General features: G+C 32.8%; 1 protein-coding gene across 1 annotated transcript; it reads left to right on the forward strand.

Moving 5' to 3' along the window:
- The first annotated feature begins 1,065 nt into the window (after nt 1-1,065).
- Nucleotides 1,066-21,910, forward strand: LOC137823695 (ARM repeat superfamily protein). Its single transcript, XM_068628921.2, has 39 exons — nt 1,066-1,459; nt 1,652-1,865; nt 2,027-2,122; nt 2,235-2,352; nt 2,439-2,615; nt 3,834-4,004; nt 4,166-4,221; nt 4,327-4,416; nt 4,516-4,661; nt 5,356-5,438; nt 5,525-5,653; nt 5,781-5,855; nt 7,581-7,749; nt 8,622-8,761; nt 8,905-8,997; nt 9,512-9,692; nt 10,123-10,217; nt 10,340-10,489; nt 10,624-10,780; nt 11,297-11,430; nt 11,638-11,719; nt 11,793-11,973; nt 12,571-12,646; nt 12,816-12,980; nt 13,061-13,126; nt 13,207-13,311; nt 13,516-13,605; nt 14,489-14,706; nt 14,794-15,001; nt 15,114-15,296; nt 15,792-15,887; nt 15,994-16,061; nt 16,155-16,497; nt 17,006-17,221; nt 17,561-18,220; nt 18,310-18,713; nt 19,349-19,601; nt 20,256-20,426; nt 21,539-21,910. Exons 1-39 carry the CDS (start codon nt 1,300-1,302, stop codon nt 21,767-21,769), a joined length of 6,450 nt encoding a protein of 2,149 aa, XP_068485022.2. The 5' UTR covers nt 1,066-1,299; the 3' UTR covers nt 21,770-21,910.
- The last annotated feature ends 844 nt before the right edge of the window (nt 21,911-22,754 follow it).

Below are 22,754 nucleotides of genomic sequence, written 5' to 3' on the forward strand. Positions count from 1 at the left end.
AAATCTCACTTGAATACATTGAAGTACCTTTTACCAATATCATCCAAAAGTTTACAAAAAGACGAGAAGTATAACAACCAAGATGAGCATGAAAATTATTTGAAAAAAGGAAAGGAATAATAGATTAAAAAAAAAAAGACAATAGTTGTCTTCTCTCCAACCCACTTGAAAAGTAATATTCATAATAGATATAAGCTTCTAAAATTTTAGACCTGGACAGAGTAAAACAACATCCATTGGAAATGTTAACTAAAATAATATTTATTTAGATAATAATATGCAATACAGAACAAACAAAAATTGGGTACCTTTATATGACACGTGTATAATTTGTTTTTTCTTGAGCTCAGTTTTTAGTATACACCGATGTATTGTTTAGCTTGGATGAAGAAGAGACAAAGAAAATGAAAATTAAGAAAATGAAAAAATTATATAAATCTCATAAATGTTTTATTTCTTCCCATTTTATAGATAATAAAGAGAGGTAGTTATGAACCTTAAAACTAAAATTGTCTTTTGTTTTATTTAAGTATTTTTTTTATCGAGATTTATGGTTGAAAATAATTATTGATACCATTTGTAGTTTGTTTTTTATGAGTTATTTGTATATTTTGTGTATATATATATATTTTTTTTTTATCTTTTATAATATTTTTTTGTATGAATTCGCGGTTGAAAACCTTCAAAAAGTAAGATGGATGATATTAAGTGAAACCAGAATCCAGTTATTCTAAGTAATTTAATTAAAATATACAAGTAATAAATAATATAGTTTTCTAAATATTTTAAATAACTGAAAATCATATAATATTTTCATCAATAAAAGTTCAAATTCTTAAAAGGTATTCTTAGGCAAGAATATAAAATATACATTAGATGACCCTTTTTTTTGCATTTACAATGTTAGTATATCTATATATCATTTTAAAAAAATATGGTAATAATTCCATAATTGATTTTAATTATTATATATGAACAACTGAAATACTAGAATTAAATAAAATAGCATTATAAAATAAATGCCTGTGCAAATAACAAATTTAACATTATTTTTATTTAAATCTTGACTGAACGAGTGGAACGACGTCGCTTGGGAGGGGACGTTGGCGGTTCGAAACACAAAAACCCTAAACCCTAACTAAGCGCAGCTCAGCGCGAAAGCCACGAATATAATACTTTCTTCGCTTTCCCTGTTTTAATTTCGTTCCTCTGAAGAGAAGAAGGAGAAGAAGCATAACCAGAAGAACCAAAACCAAAACCAAAACCGTTTAAGCTTCGTTTTGGTGCGAAACCCTAACAATGGCTACCTCCTTAGCCTCGCAATTAGAAACTATAAGGTCCTTCGCGAAAGCGGACTCGGAGCCTCTCAAGAGGCCATTCACTCGTCCTTCAATATTGTTCGATCCCAAAGAAGCCGCTGACATCGATATAGAAGCTCTTTTCTCCATCGCTCTTGAAGGTCAATCTTCTCAACTAGCTTCTCATTTTACGCGTTTCAACTAAGCTGGTGCAACTGAGCAATTCAGATAATCCAACTAGTTTTGCGATATGTTAATCGTGATGAATGGAACTTACGAAGAGTGTTGCTACTTTATATTCTGTTTTTGTATTGATTTTGCTTTATGTTTGGTTACGTGTTGCGCTGCTTCAGGATTAGAGATTCTTATTGGCAAGGATGAGCGATTCAGGAACTATAAGAACGATTTGTTTAGCCACAGGAGTAAGGAGTTGGATAGAGAGTTGATGGGAATAGAACAGAACAATCAACTTAATGTCTCCATTGCTTCGTACTTAAGATTGCTTTCTGGTTATTTTCTTCTTCGGCCTGCTCTTACAACGCTCGAGTACTTGATACGTAGACACAAGTGAGTACTTTATTTGATTTCGATACTTTACTTGATATTTTACTTGAACAGAGTGTTATGGACTGTGTTCTTCTTCGAGGTGTTGTGCTGATAATCACATTTTGGCCCTGCCTCCTTTACCTTTTTTGGTGATTTTTGATGTTGTCTGTTTTGAGTTTTAGGATTCATGTATACAACAATGAGGATTTGATTTTGTGTTCTTTGCCGTACCACGACACACATCCATTTGTTCGAATAGTACAGATACTTGATACAAGGTTAGAAAGATATGATTGTGTTTTTGGTTTGCTTGTGATGTGAACTACTTTTATGGCTTCTGATGTGAACTACCAGTTTGGCTTCTGATGTCTCTCTTAATTTCTGTAAAAGGAATACTAAATGGGGGTTTCTTGATGGTGTTAAAGCCTCTGGTGCACCGCCACCTAGGATGGTCATAGTGCAGCAGTGCATCCGTGATAAGGGCATATTAGATGCTCTATGCAACTATGTAAGTAATTTTTGTGTGTTTAGTTGTGAATATGGAAGCGGTCTACTAGAATCAAATAATTACATATCGAAACATTTGGTTTACAGGCATCTTCTCCGTCTAAAAAGTCTCAACCTTCAAAGCTTTTTATTGGCTTTTGTACTGCTGTTTTTGTTGAGGTCTTGGGTACTGTTGTGACTGTAAACGATGATCTTGTGAAGAGGATACTTCCTTTTGTGGTCTCTGGTATTCAGCCTGGCAGTAATGGGGTTTCAGATCACAAGGTTAGTTTCCAAGGAAATTATCCCTGTACATATAAATTTTTGAGCTGATTATAGTTAGACATCATACTGTTATATATTTTGTGATTATTTTCTCATTAGTGGGAAATGTAATTACTTGCCAATGGTAGACTTTGTGAAAAGAATTTGTTCTTCTGTTCTGAAATATCCTCTAGTGCAATATTACTTATTACTAATAAGAATAGTCTTGTAGCGTTTCTAATTTTGTACAATTGGGCCTAAACCTCTTTGTTAACAAATGTTATTCACTGTTTCTTTGTCTTACACTATTTCGTACATTCTTTATAATATAATATGTTTCCATAAATGTAGACTATGCTCAAACAAGCTCATGTTATAATCTATATGATATGTTCTAGCAATTGCTATCATAGCTTTATTTCGTATCTGACCCTTTACTTTTCAAAAACCCCTGCACTGTAGAATAGTAATGTCATACAATAATACAATACCATAGTGGCTGACCCTGGCTTGTTGGATGAAGCTTGGTTGTTGTTTTAAGTTTTAGTATTTGTACCTTTCCTTTATTGGATAGGCAGGCTTTTTTTATTTTGTTTGCGAAAAATTATATGGCTTTAATCTGATAAGTCATGTTTCATGGTCAGGCTGTGTGAAGATTGAATGCTAAATAGTTATAGATATCCTTTATTTTTCATTCAAAGCACAAATAAAAGAGGTATAATAAAAAGGCCTTCCAATCTCTAATCCATATTTATACTTGCGATGGAGACTCCCTTAAAATTAACTTGCGCCTGAGTGGCAAAGAAGGACCTTAATGATCCGTTTCTAGAACACACAAGTTGAGGGAACTGTGCCACTGTGTGTTAGCACAATCATACACTGTGATTATATTATATGTGTGCGGGACCTCATTTTGAGGGTTTATTTTATCTGTTGAAATTGTTGGGTTTTAGGTGTTAAAGGGAGGTAATGAAGAGAATATAAAGACTTCGAATGATATTATACTGATTATAATTATAATGATTTGCAATGTCATGGTATGTTCTTAAAATAAAAAACTTTAACTCTTTTTTACATTAATTATGGAATAATCTTAAGATATTATGAGATATTGGGAAACTAATCCTAAAACTTAATCTAAGATATGGTGAAATATTTGACATATTCTAACAATTTTTTTATCAATGTTTCTTGGTACCTTCTCAAACAATTGTCTTGTCAAATTTTCCTCATATGCAGGCTGGTTCTTTGATGATCATTGGTTTGCTTGGAAACAAAGCTGCATTAGCTCCCAAGCTTTTGAATAGTTTGATACGTTCAGTTGCCGAGGTTGCTCGTGGGGAGGCTATAGAGATGACAGATATCTATTGGTTTCGATTGTCCCTTATTACCTTAATCAATCTTGTTCAGGTACTAGTGTAATCCTGTATGTTTGCATAGAGTTTAAACAGAGGCATTGATCATTTTTTGTGTGGTTAATATTATTTATCCAATTTCCTTTCACAAAGCAATATCTATTTCTGAAGCTCACTATATTTTTATTTTAACTTGTTATGTTTGAATTTTCTTAGTCTCAAAATGTTGAAATACTCCCAACGAAGGCCTTGGAGATTTTAAATAAAATAAGGTAGTCTTACTTGAACTGCTCAACTTTTACATAATCACTGTGCTTGAACTGTTCTCTTTTCTTTACTTATATTTATCGTTTATTTAATCCCTTTTAATTATATAGGGACATGGCAGGGGTTTTATTAGAATTATCTAAGGAGTTCAATATTGAAAGGTTTCTTCGTGTGCTTTTGGATTCCCTGATTGACTGCAGGTGATTATTGTATAATTGTCTTTCTGGGCAAATATGCTTCAAGTCATATTTTATAGAAGCTTGTGTCTTGTGTTGATTATAACAATTACGCATTTGCAGTTCTGATGAAAATTGTCAGCGGACTTTGCTATCCTTGATAGAAATTGTCCCCATAAACAGTTTTGTTTATCATGTGGTCACAATGATTCTTTCAACTTGTGTAAAATTATCTCAAAAAGTTGGTGACTCAACTTCTTCCATGTCAGGTACATCTCTTTTTGAGTTGTAGAGAGTTCTTTACTTAGTTCTTATAGGTACCCCATATTATATATCTTGTTCTAATTCATAAGGTTGAGCTAATAATAATTCTTACTGAGAGTGAATCATTATTTAAAAGATGCCGTTATTAGGGAATCTTAGTCCATTCTTTAATAGTTTTACCCTGTATGAAACATGGGAAAGAAAATTAGAATTTGACTTTGAAGTCTAATGCCTTCAACAACATTGCTTTCACCTTTGAATAGCATGTATGGATTTATAAGGAAACCCTCAGACAATGAAAGAACATGGATACTACTGTTCAATACATCAATGCTGGCAACAATCCATGTTGACACTTAACTCTATTTTAGCCAAGTTTGAGTGTTGAAAAGAATTAAATCAGTTAAATAACCAACTACTGAACTGGATATCATCTAATTGTGTATCATAGTGTATGGTTTATGATTTATCTTAAATAACCCACTAATCAAGTTATGAACTAGTTAAATAACAAACATTAAAACAGTAATGTGTGTGGATGTAATGTTTTCAAAGTCAGTGTATATTTTGATTTTGTTATAATGTTTTGTTTTAATCATTTAGCTCTTTTATGTTTTTTAATAGAAATCTACAACTAGTCAGTTAACGTTTGCTGCTTAGGTTATTTCTCATAATGTTGGTTTGTTAAATTTTGATTAGCTGGCTGGGCAAAGAAGATACTGATTACTTTAAATACAAAGTACCCTTCCGAATTACGCGGTGCAGTTCATCATTTCCTTCAGGCATGCTGATGAATTTTCTGTTTTTTTGTTCTCATGCATTGTCAGATAGTCTATATAATGTCTTCAACTTTGAATATGTTTAACAGGAAAACAAAGCGCATTCCAAAAAAGGTGATTCATTGTATAAGATTTTGTGTAAGTTGTTAGATGGAAATTTGGATTCTGGACTTGATATCTCGGACACAAAAGTTTGGTTTGGCCTGTATCATCCGAAGGTATCACCTATTGCTCTGCTATTGAATATCTGGTTTATATAAATCTATGCGTGTATTCTTATGCACAATAATGATACATTTTTTGTTCATTGTAAGAGCTTCACAATTCTTGTTTGATATGGTATAGGCTGATGTTCGTCGTGCTACACTGCTTGAGTTAGATTACTCTGTTATCTTGAAAACCAAGGCGGTTGGTTCAGAGGTATTGTTGCTCTGCTTATTTTCCCATCCTTCGAAAAACCTTATGTTTCCCTTAATTTGTATTTTTCATTTATGAAAATGTTTAAAGAACATTAAATTCTGTTTCCTCCTTTGTTTGTATATATTTTTGTAAAGAAAATTTGGTGTCGATATATTTTGTTTCCTCTTACCAATAAAACGGCCCAAGGAGCCCAAGGAGGAATTGTTTGGTATAAGTTACACCCATTCTCTCACCATTTAATAACATTTTACTGCATAATTTTATCTCACTATTTTAGGTTAATCGAAGTTATTGGATACATCATTGATATACTTTAAAATTAATTTAATATATACTTTGGAAATATAAACCGTTAATTTTCTTCTTATCGTGCTTATTTTACAATTTGACATAGATAAATTTTGGTAATGTATAATTATAATTCAATTGTTGTTTCAACAAAAAATAAATTTTGTAACGATGCAAGAGAAAGTGTAATTTACAAGTTGTTGTACTGTTAGTTAGTCTGATAAACTATTAAGAGGAAATGTAACTTATCTAAAGTTGGTTATATGACCAATCAATCATTAACAGAGAGATTCAATAGAACTATGCAAAATCTTAGCTAAGAATAAAGGGTATCCACTGGTTGGCTTATTAATCATTAATAGAGAGATTCAATGAAACTACCCAAAATCTTAGTCAAGAATAAAGGGATATCTACTGGTTGTACTTGAAACTAGTTGAGGAAGATACAAACTTTAAAGATTAGATAATATTAGTTAAGATTCAGAGGATGATAGAAAACTAAATAGGGCTTATAAAACACATATCTCACTATGAACAAAGAGACTTATCTTGAATGCTTTGGTTTGAAGCATTTAAAACTTTGAACCAGAACAGTTGTAAATTGATTCCTCCTCATGTACAGTACTTGTACTTGTAATTTCTGATGCTGGTGGCTTATTACTTTTATTTGATTTTTTTTGTAGGACATGGTTGAGGTAACAAATGTTGCTTTCAAATACTAGTTTATTTAGAAATTTATTCTAATAGATACAAGTTCCATTTTGAATGATTTGAACTGAGGTACATTAGTGATCTAATAGACCTTTGTTTATAAGGAAGTTCTAAGGTCACTGGTTTTGGTGCGGGTATAGTTGATTTTGTTAGAATATTTAATTTGAAAGATTAGGTGTACAAGGTGGGAGGAGTATATATACCTCTAAAGCTACCTGGAGCCTGGTATAAAGGCTTAGCTGAAATCAAAGACTAAACAACTTGTGTAAACCTGGTATCCGTACAAATCTGTTCAAACTCAAAGGAAACTCTTCTGTAAGCTGATGCGACCCATGTTCAAAACCAAGGGTACTAGTCTGTCCAAAGAAAATGCGATGGGAGAAAATGCTAAAAAGTTATTGTATCATCTTTCGATGTATGTTTACAAACACAAAATGCTAGTAAGAAGTTCACCATTGGTACCAGTCCAAAGGTCTGGTGGTGGTTGCTTTGAGTAGTTTATTAATTAGTACTTGGTCTGCCATATTCAATTATATCAATAAGCTATGCATCAACTGATTATCATCATGGTTTATGCTAATTATGAATGAAATTATGAGTTGATATCATTTTCTTGGGGAAAAATTTATAATATGGTCAAAGATCTTGCTAGGATGTGTAGATGCTGTCTTTCTGTATTCTAATCTTTGACTTTTGACTAACCCTGGCACACATCTTGTTTATCAGAATCTTATAAACATCCAAGAGGCCATATTAAAACTTCTAGATGATAAAGAACTAACAGTTGTTCAAGCAGCTTTATGTGTCGAAGGCTTGCCAAATGTAATTGATTCTTGTAAGCTTCTTGATGCATTACTGAATGTGCTGAGAAGATGCATGGACAAACTGCTTTCAGGTAATTGGTGGTATATTATAAATAATTATGTTGAAGTTCATCTTATTTGTTTGTTATATTGTAGCTCTGCACTACAATGAATTGCAGCGTGAGTTGACTTATTGATATATTGTGAAAAGGATTTAGTTCTTTGAGTTCATTCTTGAGGGATGTTGATTTATGAATGTTAGTTGTGGGGTTATGTGCAGAGAACATAAATATTGTCTTATAAATGTTTAAGTCTCTTTAGTGTTTTTCCAATGTGTGTCTATTATGGGATTGATTTGTTCATTGATCTTATTCTTGTCCATTTCTTTGTTGAATGGTGTTTGGTTGTGCATTTTTATGTTTTTTTGAATCAGAATATTCTTTTCCTTTATGATGACTGGATAGTTATAGCCTTTGGTCATACGCTTCTTTTTGAAGTTTTATGATTAGGGCTGTCAATGCTCATCTTAGATTGTACCGTCAATTATAAAGAAGGCTTTAATTGGATAATGTATGTATTAAATTTTAAAATAGAAAAATGGAAGCTTAGCATTGGATGGTGGGCTCTGGCTTATCAAAACATGTTCTGTGTGTATAAAGTGTTGCTGTTCTACTGTTACTGGAGTATATTTGTCTTCAGAAAATTACAGCTTCTTGTTTCCTGTCTTTGTCAAGTAAACTTATTCCGGTTCTGTCATGGATATGGATGAATTTAGCTACACATTGATGTTTGTGTTTTGATATTCTTTAAAGAAATGGTCTTGTGCTTGATTCCCTATTAGAGATCGATTAAAGGATGATGAATCTAGCCAGAGTTGCCGGGGGGGATTAAATAATGGGAATACAACTTGTTCAAATGGTGCTCATTCTCCGCTGCATCTTTTATGCACTGCATTTTCTTGTAGGTTATGATGACATCAATAGTCTAAATGGTGAAGTTGCGGTCACTTGTTTAAAGAAGGCTATCTCCTTCTTCAATGATCATACTGATTACTTGAAGAACGTTGCTGCTATGATTTTTCCATTACTCCTCGTTCTACCACAGGTAGTGGCTAAATTTGGATTTAATATTTTGTATTTTGGATAAATTTTATTATTATATTTTGGTCTTGGTTCTTCTTACTTAATTGTTTTTTTATATTATTGTCTTTGTGATGATCAAACAACCACTTGTTTTGCCTTGCACAGACACAGAGCTTGAGTGTAAAGGCTTTGGGACTATTGAACAAAATAAACTGGCCACTTTATAAGAATATTTCCATGGCTTTGTCCGGAGAAGGGGTAAGTATCTGTTTTTGAACTATTGTGCTCTTAATATATATTTATTGTATAGCTCAAAGTACAAAGAAATTTATATCTCTGTCAAAAAAGGCAAGCTTGTCAAACTCAAGATCTGTAGGATTGGCCAAAGTGTCTAGGACATGAACATGATATGTTACTTACTAGTACTTGAAAAACACTCAATATTGTGAAGCAGAAAGGTTCCTTAACTTTATTTATAATGGTGCAGTAGTTGAAGGGAGTAATTACAACTTTCAAGATCCCTTTATTGCAGGAATAAAAAATAAATTAGATTTGAATCTGATATAAATGAAACAAAAAAAATAAAAAATACAGAGAATGTTGGACAAATTCAGATTACTAAATCAAATCGAACACTAGTATGTATATAGCAGGTTTTTTTTATCAAAGTCATTAGTTGTTCATCAGTAAGCACAACGACTCCTGAATATGTTTTTCAGAAGAAATTGTCAATCACCTTTCACTGTGCTGATTCTTGGAAGTAAAATTGCAGGCATCGATACCTGGAAGTTTATCTTCAATTAACTTGACGATTGTCAATAAAATGGCTGAAAATTTCTTGGTCCACCCTGAAGAGCATGTTATTTGGTTTGTAGAATGCTGCAGTGATTTGGAGTTGTCAAAGGCACTCTTCCTTTTTGTTGTCTTGCAGTCTCTTTGTATAAAACCAAAAGGTTTGCTTTCCTCTTCTTTTTTTGAACTACATCTTTTCAGAAATAGTTCATATTGAAATGTGGACATAAATATTGCACATTTACTGTAGAATAAATATAGATTTGTTTGTAAGAAATCCATAAAGAGAAGGGATTGGGATCAGGAGTTTATTTGGTATATTTGCTCCAGATTTAGAGTATGTCTGTGGATTTTTTTCAGGAGATTTATTTCTTTTTATTAGGATTTCATTTTTCCTTTAAATAAATAGCATTGTATTGTTACCTTTTGAGATCAAGTAATTTCATAGTTATGCTTACTGTCTACACATTTTTTCACAGTTTATAACTACGTAAATATATTATATTGCTGAATTGTTGAAAAAATAATGTTTGGGCTATTAGATGTCTGTCAAAAAATCGTAAGTAATTGACTTTTTTCTTGTGATCAAAGATGAAGAAGACATTTGTGCACTATTTGAATGCCTATTTCCTATTCTAAAGGCTCAGTGGGAAACTTCAGTAACTGCTGATGTCGAATTGGATGAGGTACAAAATATTTACTATCGTGCAGGTTTTTTTAGTTCATTAGTTGTCTTGTTTTTCTGTGTTGATAAGCTAATTTTTATTTGTTACTGTTTCAATTGTTGGGTATTGGGATTGTTTTGCAGTTCAATTCTGAAATGCTAGAGTGGGAGTACAAGGATTTCTTAAAACATCTTTTGTATGCCAATCTAAGGCCTATAAATGTGAAGGTTATGATTTGCATATTTTGGAGGCTGTTAGAACTACTATTATCAGTAACACCTTCTGACATTCTGGTGATTAGAATTTCCTTTACCGTTTTGTAATCCTCTAATCAATTTGTCTTATGAATCTCGTTTCCTTCTTGGAATTTGTTGCTAGACTCGTCTTTCATCACTGATTGGATGAATGAACCTTTCATAAATTGCAGAATGATGGTGATAAGTGGGTCAGCAAGACAAGGGATCTGTTTGTATTTTTTGTCTCCTCAAAATTGAAGCATGCATTCCGTAAACACCTCAATCACTTAGCATTGCAGTGCAGAATATCTCCTTCCTGTCTCTTTTCTAAGTTTTTCACAGAGGAAGGTATACACTTATTTTATTTTGTTGGACAATTTTTATCCGGCTGTTGTGTATGTGCTGGAGTGTATTTTTCACCCAACGGATTGGTATTCATTAACATTGCAAACATATCCACTGTCCAAACAGTTTACGACAGTACAATTTAAGATGCATTGATTCTTGTATACATGTTGATTCTAGTTTTTTTTTGTCAAAACTGAAAGATATTGGTCAAGTCAATGAGGCTTATCTCACACTAAAAGAGCTTGTGTATATCTTTGTATGTCTGATTCTAGTCCAAAGCATTAATATTTTTTGAATTACTACATATAAGCCCAACCAAAGTTACTGTTTTTCCATCTATGCAAATGCAATTGTGTTATTAGTTTTGTTATTTTTTCTGTGGATGTTATTGAAATCATGGTGGCTTGAATTCATATTTCCAAACCATGTATGTATTCTGTAGGTAACGTTTTATAGTTCAGAAGTCATATAAGTTCCAATCGGCATCATTTTTTGGTTGAATCTTCCATTTTGCAGGTGTTCCTGCTGCAATCCAGGTTGAAAGTCTTCAATGCCATGCATTTCTTTGTAGCCTGGGACCAGATAGATGGAAACTTGGACTTTTAGCTGAATTCCCTTCTGTTCTTGTTCCTTTAGCGAGTGATAATCAGGTATGAATCTTTGTTAGCTTTATTCTTTAAACTTGGTATTTTTTCCCTTCTTTTCTGTATACTGCCAATTTGTAATTGTTGGCAAATCGTCTTCTTGTCAATGTATCTCATGTTATTTTTATTCATGGTTTTGCTCTTTTTAAAAAAAAAATTCTGGGAATGTTGTTGGCTGCTGATAATTTCTTTGCATCTTTTAATTTCTTCCAGAATATAAGGGTTGCTGCCATGGACTGTATTGATTCATTGCATACATTGTGGTGTCATTTTGAGCATGTTGGCAAGAAAAATGGTAATATGTAGTCTTCAATGCTTTATTATTTTCACCTTAGTACTTTATAAGTATCTAAAACTGATAAGAACAGGGAACAATGCCTCATGGTTCCATTTGGTGGGTGAGCTTCTGTCATTGATGAGTCAGCTGAAAACATTCATATTGTCCGACAAGAAATTTCTTCCTTCATTATTCGCATCCACTTTGAGCTCATCTTCTCCAAACAGCTTGGAGCATAAAAACATTTTGGTACCTCAAAATGTTGAAAAAAGGTATTTTCATGTCATTAACGAAATTCTCTTTTCAAGCTTCACTTTATTACTTTAAAACAACATGTTATAGTCATTGCTTTAGCTTCTGCTTATGAAATATCTGTCCATGCTTTCTTTTTGTGTGGGAATTTCCTTGATCTTTTTAAATTTGGAAAACAACATTTGAAATATCTGTCCCTTGTCCCTTTTCCTTTTTAAAATCTAAATGATGATTTTTGACAGATGATTAGGTGTAAATTGCTCCACTTCACAGATGTACAGTCACATATCTGATGTGATTTACAATAGTGTTTTTCTTTTTGTTTATTTGTTTACATTCTGTTCCATGTTTCAGATTGTGTTCAATATCTTTTTTGAGGCGTTTAAGCTGCTGTTTTGTCTTTATTGAGATGAAGGGGGGATACAATAGGTTTAGCCATTTAGGAATATTCAGTTTTGTATGGTCTTTGTTTTATGTAAATTTCTGTGAGTCATCTTGTAGCTTTCTCCGTCTTTGACCTTTTGATCTTGCCTGTTGGTAATTTCAATTTTTATATTTGTAAACAATGTTCAATGTTCATTTCTACTAATTTCCGAGATCCTTTATTCCATTTACAGGTTTGATCAGGCTACGAAAATAAAAATTATTGGCTTCATTTTGGGTTCCACTCTGAAACTTTCTAACTACGGAAAGGTTTGATGTCTTCACTCTTCTATTTTGCTATTTTTCTTATAGTTATAGAGATAGTGATACAGATTAAGGTTTCTTATGTTCAGTTCAGATTAACAGTGTTGCATGTGGGTTTTTATGCAATCCTCCTGAGACTGTAAGGAAGTAACTTATTTGTTGATGTTCCCTGCAGCTAATGGTTTTATCCTTGTTCAGAGGAATTGGGAATGCCCTTATGCATGTTCCAGAAGTTGGTTCTTTATTGCTCACTTTTCTCAAGCAATACTATGAAGAGCTCAGTCTGTCTTGTCCAAATTTGTCAGACAATGAAATTCAGATAACATGCCTTTTGCTTGAGGTATGTGTTTTGTTCTTAGTTTTAGGTGATGGAACCTTTATTCTGAGATTAAGTGTGAACTTGTTTCACTTTGTTTGTAGAGCTGTGTTATGTCATCTTCCTCTGGTGGAAAAGATCTACAAGATCTTTTACTGAAAGTATTGCGGGTGAGATACTTAATGTATATTTTTCCAATATCATGTATTGTTATTTTGAATTTTCTGATTTCATTCTCTTGACATTTCAGTTTGGGGGCTTGAATATGGATGACCCTGCCTGTGTAAAGCCTTGTATCACTGTTTTGAACAAACTCAACAATAAATTCTATGTGGAGTTGAAGAATGAAGTCAAGGTTTCATTGGCATCATATCTATTTATATTGTTTGTTATTGTCATTCATGATAATTGATGAGTTGATATAATGATTGCTGCATTTTCTTGGCTTTATGCGTTAAAATATTTGTAATAGTCTGCTTTTTTGTATAAATGATAAAAAATCTCCAATGTAGCCCCTACCAAGACCTAACTTCTACTTTTTTTTTCTTATGCCTTCCAGGAGAATTTGTTTTGCGAGCTTGTATTTCTGTGGCGTAATGATAATGGTGATGTACAACGTGCAACTAAAGAGGCTATAATGCGCATAGATGTGAGTTTCTTTCTCATTATAAAATGTTATTAGCCAAGTGTTGTTTTGGTCAGTTCCTTTTTTATGTATTTTTCTGGAGTGTAGGATTTCTTTAGTGTTTATTTGCAAAGAACTTAATCTATTAGTATTATTTTATCTGGACTTTCCCTTTGGGTGGGGGCCAGTGCTAGTGAACCACACAAGTTTTTGCTTCCTGATAGGCAGTATTTCCATTCCTTCCTAATCAGATTGTGACATTTTCTTCCTAGACTATTGGTCCTGGCAACCCTTCACTTTGAGATCTATCTGTTATTACTTTTTGCTTGAACAAATCCTAATGACTAATTAGTGCTTCTCCACAGTGAGTTTTCACTTCTGAACTGTTTCTTAAAATTAAATGTGATGGTTAACAAAATGATACGAAGATTTAAACAAAAATTGAAAACACTCAGTTAGAGCATGTTTGAGCTCCTGTGTGTATGCAGATGACGTATGCAGATGATTGAGTACATACAAATGTTTTTTCACATTCTATTTAACATCATTAATATTGTCAATTAATTGTGGTTTTTTTTTTAAATGAATAAGTAGAGTTTCTTTTACAAAATCTTAAATAGTAATATGGTGGTAACCTGAGGCAAAATTTTAAAACTGTAAATTTCATTTTGTCAATGGCCATAGCCTTTTGGGTCAGCTGGTTGTTTTGCACTATAAATGTTATTTATTTATTTTTGTGTTAGGCTTCTTTTTGATGTCCTACCTCACCTAGTTGGCATAAACTTTGTTGTTGTTATGTTGTTTCTTTTTAATGCAGTGGGGGGATTCTTCCAATTAATTTTTCCACAATAGGGAGAAAATAAATGTAGTTGAGTTGAGAATAATTGGGTATATGTTGGAATTGCAGATTAATTTCTCAACTGTTGGCTACATGCTTGATCTCATACTTGCACCAAAGAGTTTTATAGTTAGTTCTTCAAATGAAAAGGTTGTGAAGAAACAAAAATTGTTTGGACATCAAAATGCTGAAGATCCTTCTAATAACATATGCAGAAGAGATAATCCAGTATATATCCTTAGTTCTCTTCTTGATGTTTTGCTATTGAAGAAGGACATAACAAACAGGTGATTTGGTTAATTCTGAATCCAAACGATACATTATGTTATTGGTACTGCCAAAATTGTCCTAAATTTTCAATTTGATTATTGCAGGCATTTACTGATTGGACCCTTATTTAAGCTTCTTAGCAAGGTATTTTCAGAAGAATGCATGAATGAGTCCTTTATCCCCGTGCGAAGGTTAAGCCAACAGTCAAGTCCTTCTGAAGCCAACAATAGCACAATATATCACATTCAACAAACTCTGTTGATAATCCTGGAGGATATAATTATTTCTCTTAAAAGCATTGCCCCGCCGAATGTATGCTTCTTAATTGTGAAGCTTGGAAATTTATTATGTGTGATAAATTAATTAGACTACTTCATCACTATTTTGGGTATATCGTTATATGAAATTTTACCATTGTTGACAGGAAAAGATTAAAAGTGAAATTAACATCAAGCTACTGATAGAGTGTGCCCAGAACTCCAATGTTGTTATCACCCGCAACCATGTATTTTCTGTTCTTTCTGCTATTACTAGAGTTTGTCAAGAACAAATTTTGGAGTATATGCTTGATATTCTAGTAGTTATCGGAGAAGCCGCCGTCGCTCAGGTTTGTTAATATAGAGTTTTCTGTTCTTTGCTTAGGCATTCTTTGGGTTGAATAGCTTATTATATCCTTTTCTACCCTGTTGGGATGGATGATATTTGGGTAGAATACCTTATTATATCTTTCTCTTTTTATTTGTCCATGCTTGTTGTAAATTCTTCAATTTACTATCTCAATTACTTGGGTTTTTGAACAACTTCGCTTAATGTCATCTGGTTTTAAGATGAAATTTAATATGGTATCGAAACCTATATAGGCATTTCTGTCATTCCTTAGTTTCCTTCATGCATCACTGGTCAGCAATTATTGGTTTAAATTTAAAACAGCATTTCTAAAATAATTGTTTTTCAGTCACCATATAGGATTTGATTGATAACTAGTGTTTAGCTACTATGTTTAAGAGAAAAATTCTTCACAGTTCAATTTAGTAAGGATGATTAATAATTAATTCAGTGTAGGAAATCTGGTGTCACCATTTCTCTTTTTATGTGCCTGTAGATTGACGACCATTCAAGGATTGTATTTGAGGATCTTATATCTGCAATTGTTCCTTGTTGGCTTTCCAAGACAGATGATATGGAGAAACTACTGAAGGTCAATTTTTCTTGGAAATGATTTTGGGATGTCATGGCTCTTCTGTTGCTTGATAGAAAGAATTGTTCAGATCAACCTTTTAATTTGATGTATTTTTTCCTTTCAGGTTTTCATGGAAATATTTCCTGAAATTGTTGAACACAGAAGGCTGTCATTTGTGTTATATCTATTAAGGTATTTTTCTATTTCCACATCATGATTCTGCTGTTTTTCATACTTCAGCCATTGGTTTGTGGTGTGCAACTTATAATGATGGCTGTTTTGCAGAACTTTGGGTGAGGGGAAAAGCTTAGCGTCATTGCTTATCCTACTTTTCCATTCATTAATTTCAAAGAAATCCAATTGTTTCCTTAATGTTGAGACAGCAGATGATTTAACATTTTATACTGGGGAGTGGGAATATAAATTTGCTGTGCAAATTTGTGAACAATTTACGAGTATGATTTGGCTTCCTTCTCTAGTCATGCTGCTTGAACAGAGGGGAAATAGAGATGGTGACCAGACACAGTTCCTGGAATTATTTATTGTAATGCAATTTTCTTTGCAAAAGTTGCAAGATCCGGAGTTTGTGTTTAAGTTGGAATCAAGAGAAGATGCCGCTGTCATTCAGGTTAAATACACATCAGATCCATGCTGCATGATAGTTATATGATTCTTAATGTTTTTGTTTAGTTCTATATGGCAAAGTCTTTATGTTACTTGTGTCCAATTTTGTTAAACTCAAGGATTGTAAGATGATGGAAAGAAGACAAAAAATTGTAAATCAACTAATATATGAAACAGGTTCATAATTCATAAAATGCTCATGCATAAAACAACTAATAAACTATCCTAAGGAAATCCTTTGTGTTACTGAACCTTCACTGCTTCATGCCATTATAAAACAAGGCAGCTAGGAATAAACATAAAAGAACGGAGAGGAACAGCCGTTGGCGAGTGGCGGAGAATGCAAGTGATTGCGAATATTTTTTTTTAATTATAGGTTTCATGATGATATGTTGTTTTTGGTTTTATTGAGATGGCAATGACAGTATTGTTTTATGCTTTTTTGTGTACATTTTTTTATTATGAATATATTCATGATTAAAATAAATGTTGTGGCTTCTTGAATGTTGCAGAGGGCATTGGGTGAGCTTATGGAACAGGTTGTTTTACTTTTGCAACTTGTAGATGCAAGAAAAAAGCAGCTGAACATCCCTGTAATTATGAGGAAAGAGTTGAAGGAAACTATGCGTGCTGTTATAAGGAATCTAACAGCAGTCATGATACCTTATGTGTACTTTAACAGCATAATTAAATTGCTCCACAATGCAGATAAAAATGTTGGGAAGAAGGTATGATTTTAATATAGTTACAATATACAAGGGTAGACCATGAGTTGTTGTCTGTGTACTTTGTAATATTCTATTTGGCATAGTGATTTTCAAGATGCTTCCTTAATCTGGTGGATATACACAGTGGTCATTTAATGTTTTTTTTATATGACTGTGTATTATTGTTTTTTATATTTCAAAAACATAAATGTCAATCAATATATTTTTAATATAGAGCATTTTTATAAAGTGCATTTCATGCCTGCACACCTTGATAACGCAATAGAAATCCATAATCTTTAGTGTTGTGAAAGCAGGTCATTGAGAAACTGTTTGATATTTTTTATTCTTGGGCTGCAGGCTCTTGGGCTGTTATGTGAGGCTGCAAGAAGTCATAAAAATGTGAGTTTAAAGCTTAAAGACAAAAAGGGTTCTAGGTCAACTCCAAGTTCGCTTTTGCTTCATATGAACGAAACTTCCCAAGAATCACTAAATAAATTGTGCGTAGAAATTATTCGAGTACTTGATGATTCATCGGATAGCTCCTTGAAAATGGCAGCAATCTCTGCTTTAGAAGTTGTAGCTGAAATATTCCCTTCGAATAATTCCATTCTTATTCTGTGCCTTCAATCTGTTACAAGATATATTGTATCTCATAACATGGCTGTGACTTCTAGCTGCCTCAGAGCAACTGCTGCCCTGATAAATGTTCTAGGGCCAAAATCATTGTCAGAACTTCCCAAGATTATGGACAATGTGATGAAGTCATCTCGCCAAGTATTGTCTAGTTTGGATATGAAACCCAAAACCAGTGATGTTTTATCAGCCTCAATTGAATCTTATTTGTATGTTCTTATCACTTTGGAAGCAGTGGTGGACAAGCTTGGTGGATTTTTAAATCCGTACCTTGTAGATATCATGGAGCTTCTGGTGCTTTATCCTGAACATGTTTCAGGAATGCATGCAAAGGTGGAATCTAGAGCTCATGGAGTACGAAAGCTTCTTGCTGAAAGAATTCCTGTAAGGCTTGTTATAATGTTGTATAGTGTAACTGTGGTATGATTCAAAATTCTTGAGTTTCCTTTACCAAATACTTTACTTTTTTACAGGTTCGACTTGCACTGCCACCTTTGTTAAAATTATACCCGGCTGCCATTGAGGCTGGGGATAAAAGCTTAACAATTGTCTTTGAAATGTTGGGAATCATAATTGGTACAATGGACAGGTCATCCATTGTGGCTTTTCATGGGAAGGTATTTGACATTTGTTTGGTTTCTCTTGATCTGCGCCGGCAAAGTCCTCCTTCAATTGAAAACATTGATTTAGTTGAGAAAGGTGTCCTTAACACATTGACTGTTCTGACCCTAAAACTTACGGAGAGCATGTTCAAGCCTCTTCTCATAAAGAGCATTGAGTGGGTAGAATCTGAAGTGGATGGAAATTCATGTACAGGAAGCATTGATAGGGCCATATCTTTCTATGGCATGGTAAATAAGCTTACAGAGAACCATCGGTAAGTTGATGTTCATATGTTCTATTTTTGGTTATCTAGTTATTGATTTCAGAAAATGTTCTTTGAAATAAGTATGGTTAGAGTTTTTATTCAAATATTTAAGCATATGTTTCTATTTTATTATCGGAAGAAGAGTTTAGCTTTTTGTCTGTAATAAATTAGGAATATGAATGTATATAGGAAAACAGTGTATTAAACTACTGTAAATATCTCAACCATCTATGAGATAGATTCCTTTATATAATTTGGTTACGAAATATTAAATTGAGAATTAGTTTCAATGTGATTCCTTAATTATTACTCCCTCTGGTCCTTAATATCTGACTTTTTTAACATAATCGCACAGACCAATGAAAACAATTAATTTAGTATTACTAATGCACCAAATTAACACAACAACAAAACTCATAATATTTTTATAGGGGTTAATACAGAAAACATATTTGAAGTTGTAGAGAAATTATAAATTGTCTTGTAGAAAGAACTAACAATTTCTTTAAAATTGTGCATTGTAATAAGCACTGGAAGGAGTATAATGTGTATACACCTGTAAACATTAATGTATTTTCAGTTATTATGGTACTTTTTTTTTCCTGAAATAATGATCAAATAAGGTGCTATATCCTTACGTGTAGGTCATTGTTTGTTCCTTACTTCAAACACTTGCTTGGTGGATGTGTTCATCATCTTTGTGATGATGGAGATGTGAAAGTGTCTGCTGTGAATCAGAAGAAAAAAGCCAGGATTCTGGAAAATAGCAATATAAAAGAAACAGGCAGCGTCTCTATCAAGCGCTGGCATCTCAGGGCACTAGTCTTGTCATCTTTACACAAGTGTTTCCTGTATGACACCGGGAGCTTGAAGTTTCTGGACTCCTCAAATTTCCAGGCAAGTGAATCCTTTAAATATAAAGAACTCGCTTGCTTCATGTGTATCCAATAAAAGTCTTGGATATTTAATTATGTATCTGTTAAGAATCAAGCCTTTTTAAAATTACAAAAGTTTAGTATTATTTACAAATGACACATTGAAGCACTGTCCCTTGATGAACCAAAACGGAAGCTATTCTGTTTGTAGATGATCCAAAAAATAGATTGAGATTTACACTATTTATATTTTTAGGTTATTATGTGTTTTGAATTTTTATAAACATCTACATATATATATATATATATCTTGTATATACATATTGTATCTTGTATATTTTAGAATAATTGCATCTTGTATAAAATATATATCACATATCATATCTGACATATATCTAACACAGCAGTTGCAACATGATTTTGAGTTATGAAAAAGTTCTGTGAAGACTTTTTTTCCATCTATTTGATTGAATAGCTCACCCCACTTAAATATTTTTAAATTTTTTGTATTAATTGGGAATTTTCCATTTCATTTAAAAAGATTTTGCATGTTTTCTTCATTCCCTTCTCTATCATTCCTTTAAGGAATAAAATATTCTTTAACCTTTCAGCTTCCTTCGGTAGTATTCTTTCTGATTGTATTTCTCACTGACTGTAATATCATACTTTGCCGCAGATGTTGTTGAGGCCTATTGTTTCACAACTTGTTATAGATCCACCGACTTTGTTGGATGACAGCTTGAATATACCGAGTGTGAAGGACGTTGATGACCTAGTGGTTTTGTCTATCGGTCAAATGGCAGTGACTGCTGGATCTGACCTTTTGTGGAAGCCTTTGAACCATGAGGTGAAATTTGTGACTTCTATTTTTTTCTACTATTCATAATTCGTTATCTTCATTTTCATTTAGTGAAACGCATGAGGAGGTGTTAATGAGAAACACTGTATTGATTATGGCCATAGTAAAAATGTAAACTACAGATGGCCCACAAGACCTTTTAACTTTACAAATCCACTCCCCTACCCGTTAACTTAAGTAGCTTTGCTTCAGTTGCAAGCCAATAAGGTTGACTAGGGCTAACAACACTAGCCATTCAAACTAGAAAAGCGAGATCAAATCCATTCTAACAACGACCAATCAACATAACCCTAAGCCACAACAAACTTGAAGAGCGTCTTCATCACAGATTAACTTGTCACAGGACTTGAACCACCCTTAACTGCTTTCAATCTTGTGCTTCCATATCCTGTAAGGGGAGCACGCTAACACTTCATCTGAACACCATCTCAAAACCAGAACCTTAAATAATCAACCTGTTCCTCATCTCAACTGCAAAACATAAATCTGCAACAGTCTCTTGGCCACATTTCCACCTAATACCCCTAGGAAGGCACAATGTCCTATTTTTTTGAGGAGGGGATGATGAATTTGGAGCAAAGGTGTAAAGCTGATTAATGAGCGGTGGATCTAAACTCGGTTGTGATATCAGTTTAGTATACGGTTTAGGCTAGGTTAAACGGTTTAGTAAAGATGCTTGATTGAATTCATATTATAAGGGCTCCAGTCGTGTTAGACTCGAGCTTTTCTGCTATTTTGTTTCGGCTGAACAAGGTTTAATTGTAAATAGATGTCAGAATTATGCCATTTTGATCAAACTTCAGCATTTATGCTACTGGCGCTGTATAATTATGTATGTGATTTTGACCCATTTGTTGATAATCTTCAACGGTCTTAACATTCTCGTGTTGCCTCACATCCTCGTTTCATGAGTTTTTTTGTTGTGTGGATCCATGCCTCATTAGTTTTTTTATTCTAATTTTGGGTATTCAGTAACATCTAGAGCTTTAGAATGCTATATGTTTGTAGCCTACGCATACCAGTATTGAATTTCATTTGCCACCCATAGCTGTTGTTTAAGAAACTGAATATCATTCTGCCTTCTTCCGGTTCTTTTACAGGTTTTAATGCAGACACGGAGTGATAAGATGCGCCCTAAGATATTGGGCCTCAGAATTGTTAAATATTTTGTGGAGAACTTGAAAGAGGAATACCTAGTTTTACTGGCTGAAACGATCCCCTTCCTTGGTGAACTACTTGAGGACGTGGAGATTTCAGTTAAATCTCTTGCGCAGGATATTCTCCAAGAAATGGAGTCTCTTAGTGGAGAAAGCCTTCGGCAATACCTATGATGTAGATTAGGGGGCAGTTACCAAGGGTGTTGTGATATGTGTACTCAGGATGAATATGAATATGATCATGATCTATAGCCTGTGTAAATTTTGGTTATTTAAGTAATTGTCATTAATTTATTCTGATAAAGGTGAAACTTCTATTTTTTAACTCAATTATTTAAAGCATAATGCTTTTAGGAGTATTTGTAATACCAGGAGGAAAGATATATTAAATTGATTCGTTTTAAAACACGTTGAATGTATTACGTTGTTTAAATTTCCTCATATAGCAGAGTTGTGTTTAATGATCCAATTTTCTCTGCACAATCTGGTTAAATTTAAATTACCGATAAGCACTTTGAAATTGTAATGTAAACTCTAAATAATATCTCATTTTACGTATTTTGACGCTCATTCATTCTTCCTCATAGCTGGAATTGTTTATAACTATTATCTGAGTAAAATTATTATTTTGATTTGCTTTTAAACATGATTTGTTTAAAGTTAAAGTAATTTATACAAGTAACTTTTTAATTTTAACAATTCACGGATATAAATTTTACATTGAAATAGTTTATACTTGTAAACAAGTTTTGGATGTAAATGCAATAAAGATGTTATGTTTGTTTGTCATCTTTAATATTGATAGTCTTTTTCACGATTACGTATTGGTTGCCTTCAATTTTTAACATGACATTCACACCCACTGTTATTTCTTTCCTCCAACAAAAATTTATTTCTTTCTATTAACAAATTATAAAACTTCACCAAACCCTATGTCCTGGACAATAACTATTTCCCATTACCTCTTTTTGAATTTATTTTGTTTTATGAAGAACCGTTCATAATAAAATTTCTAGTGACAATATGTTAAGTAATCGCGATTTTTTTTACTCTTATAAGTGATTATTTTTTTACATGTCATTTTACTTTTAACTTGATATATATATATATATATTATTTGTTATTTTTGAATAATTGAAATAATATTAAGTTTAATAAT

Source organism: Phaseolus vulgaris, chromosome 8, assembly GCF_051622355.1.
Source record: "Phaseolus vulgaris cultivar YP4 chromosome 8, ASM5162235v1, whole genome shotgun sequence".
Classification (NCBI taxonomy): Eukaryota; Viridiplantae; Streptophyta; class Magnoliopsida; order Fabales; family Fabaceae; genus Phaseolus; species Phaseolus vulgaris.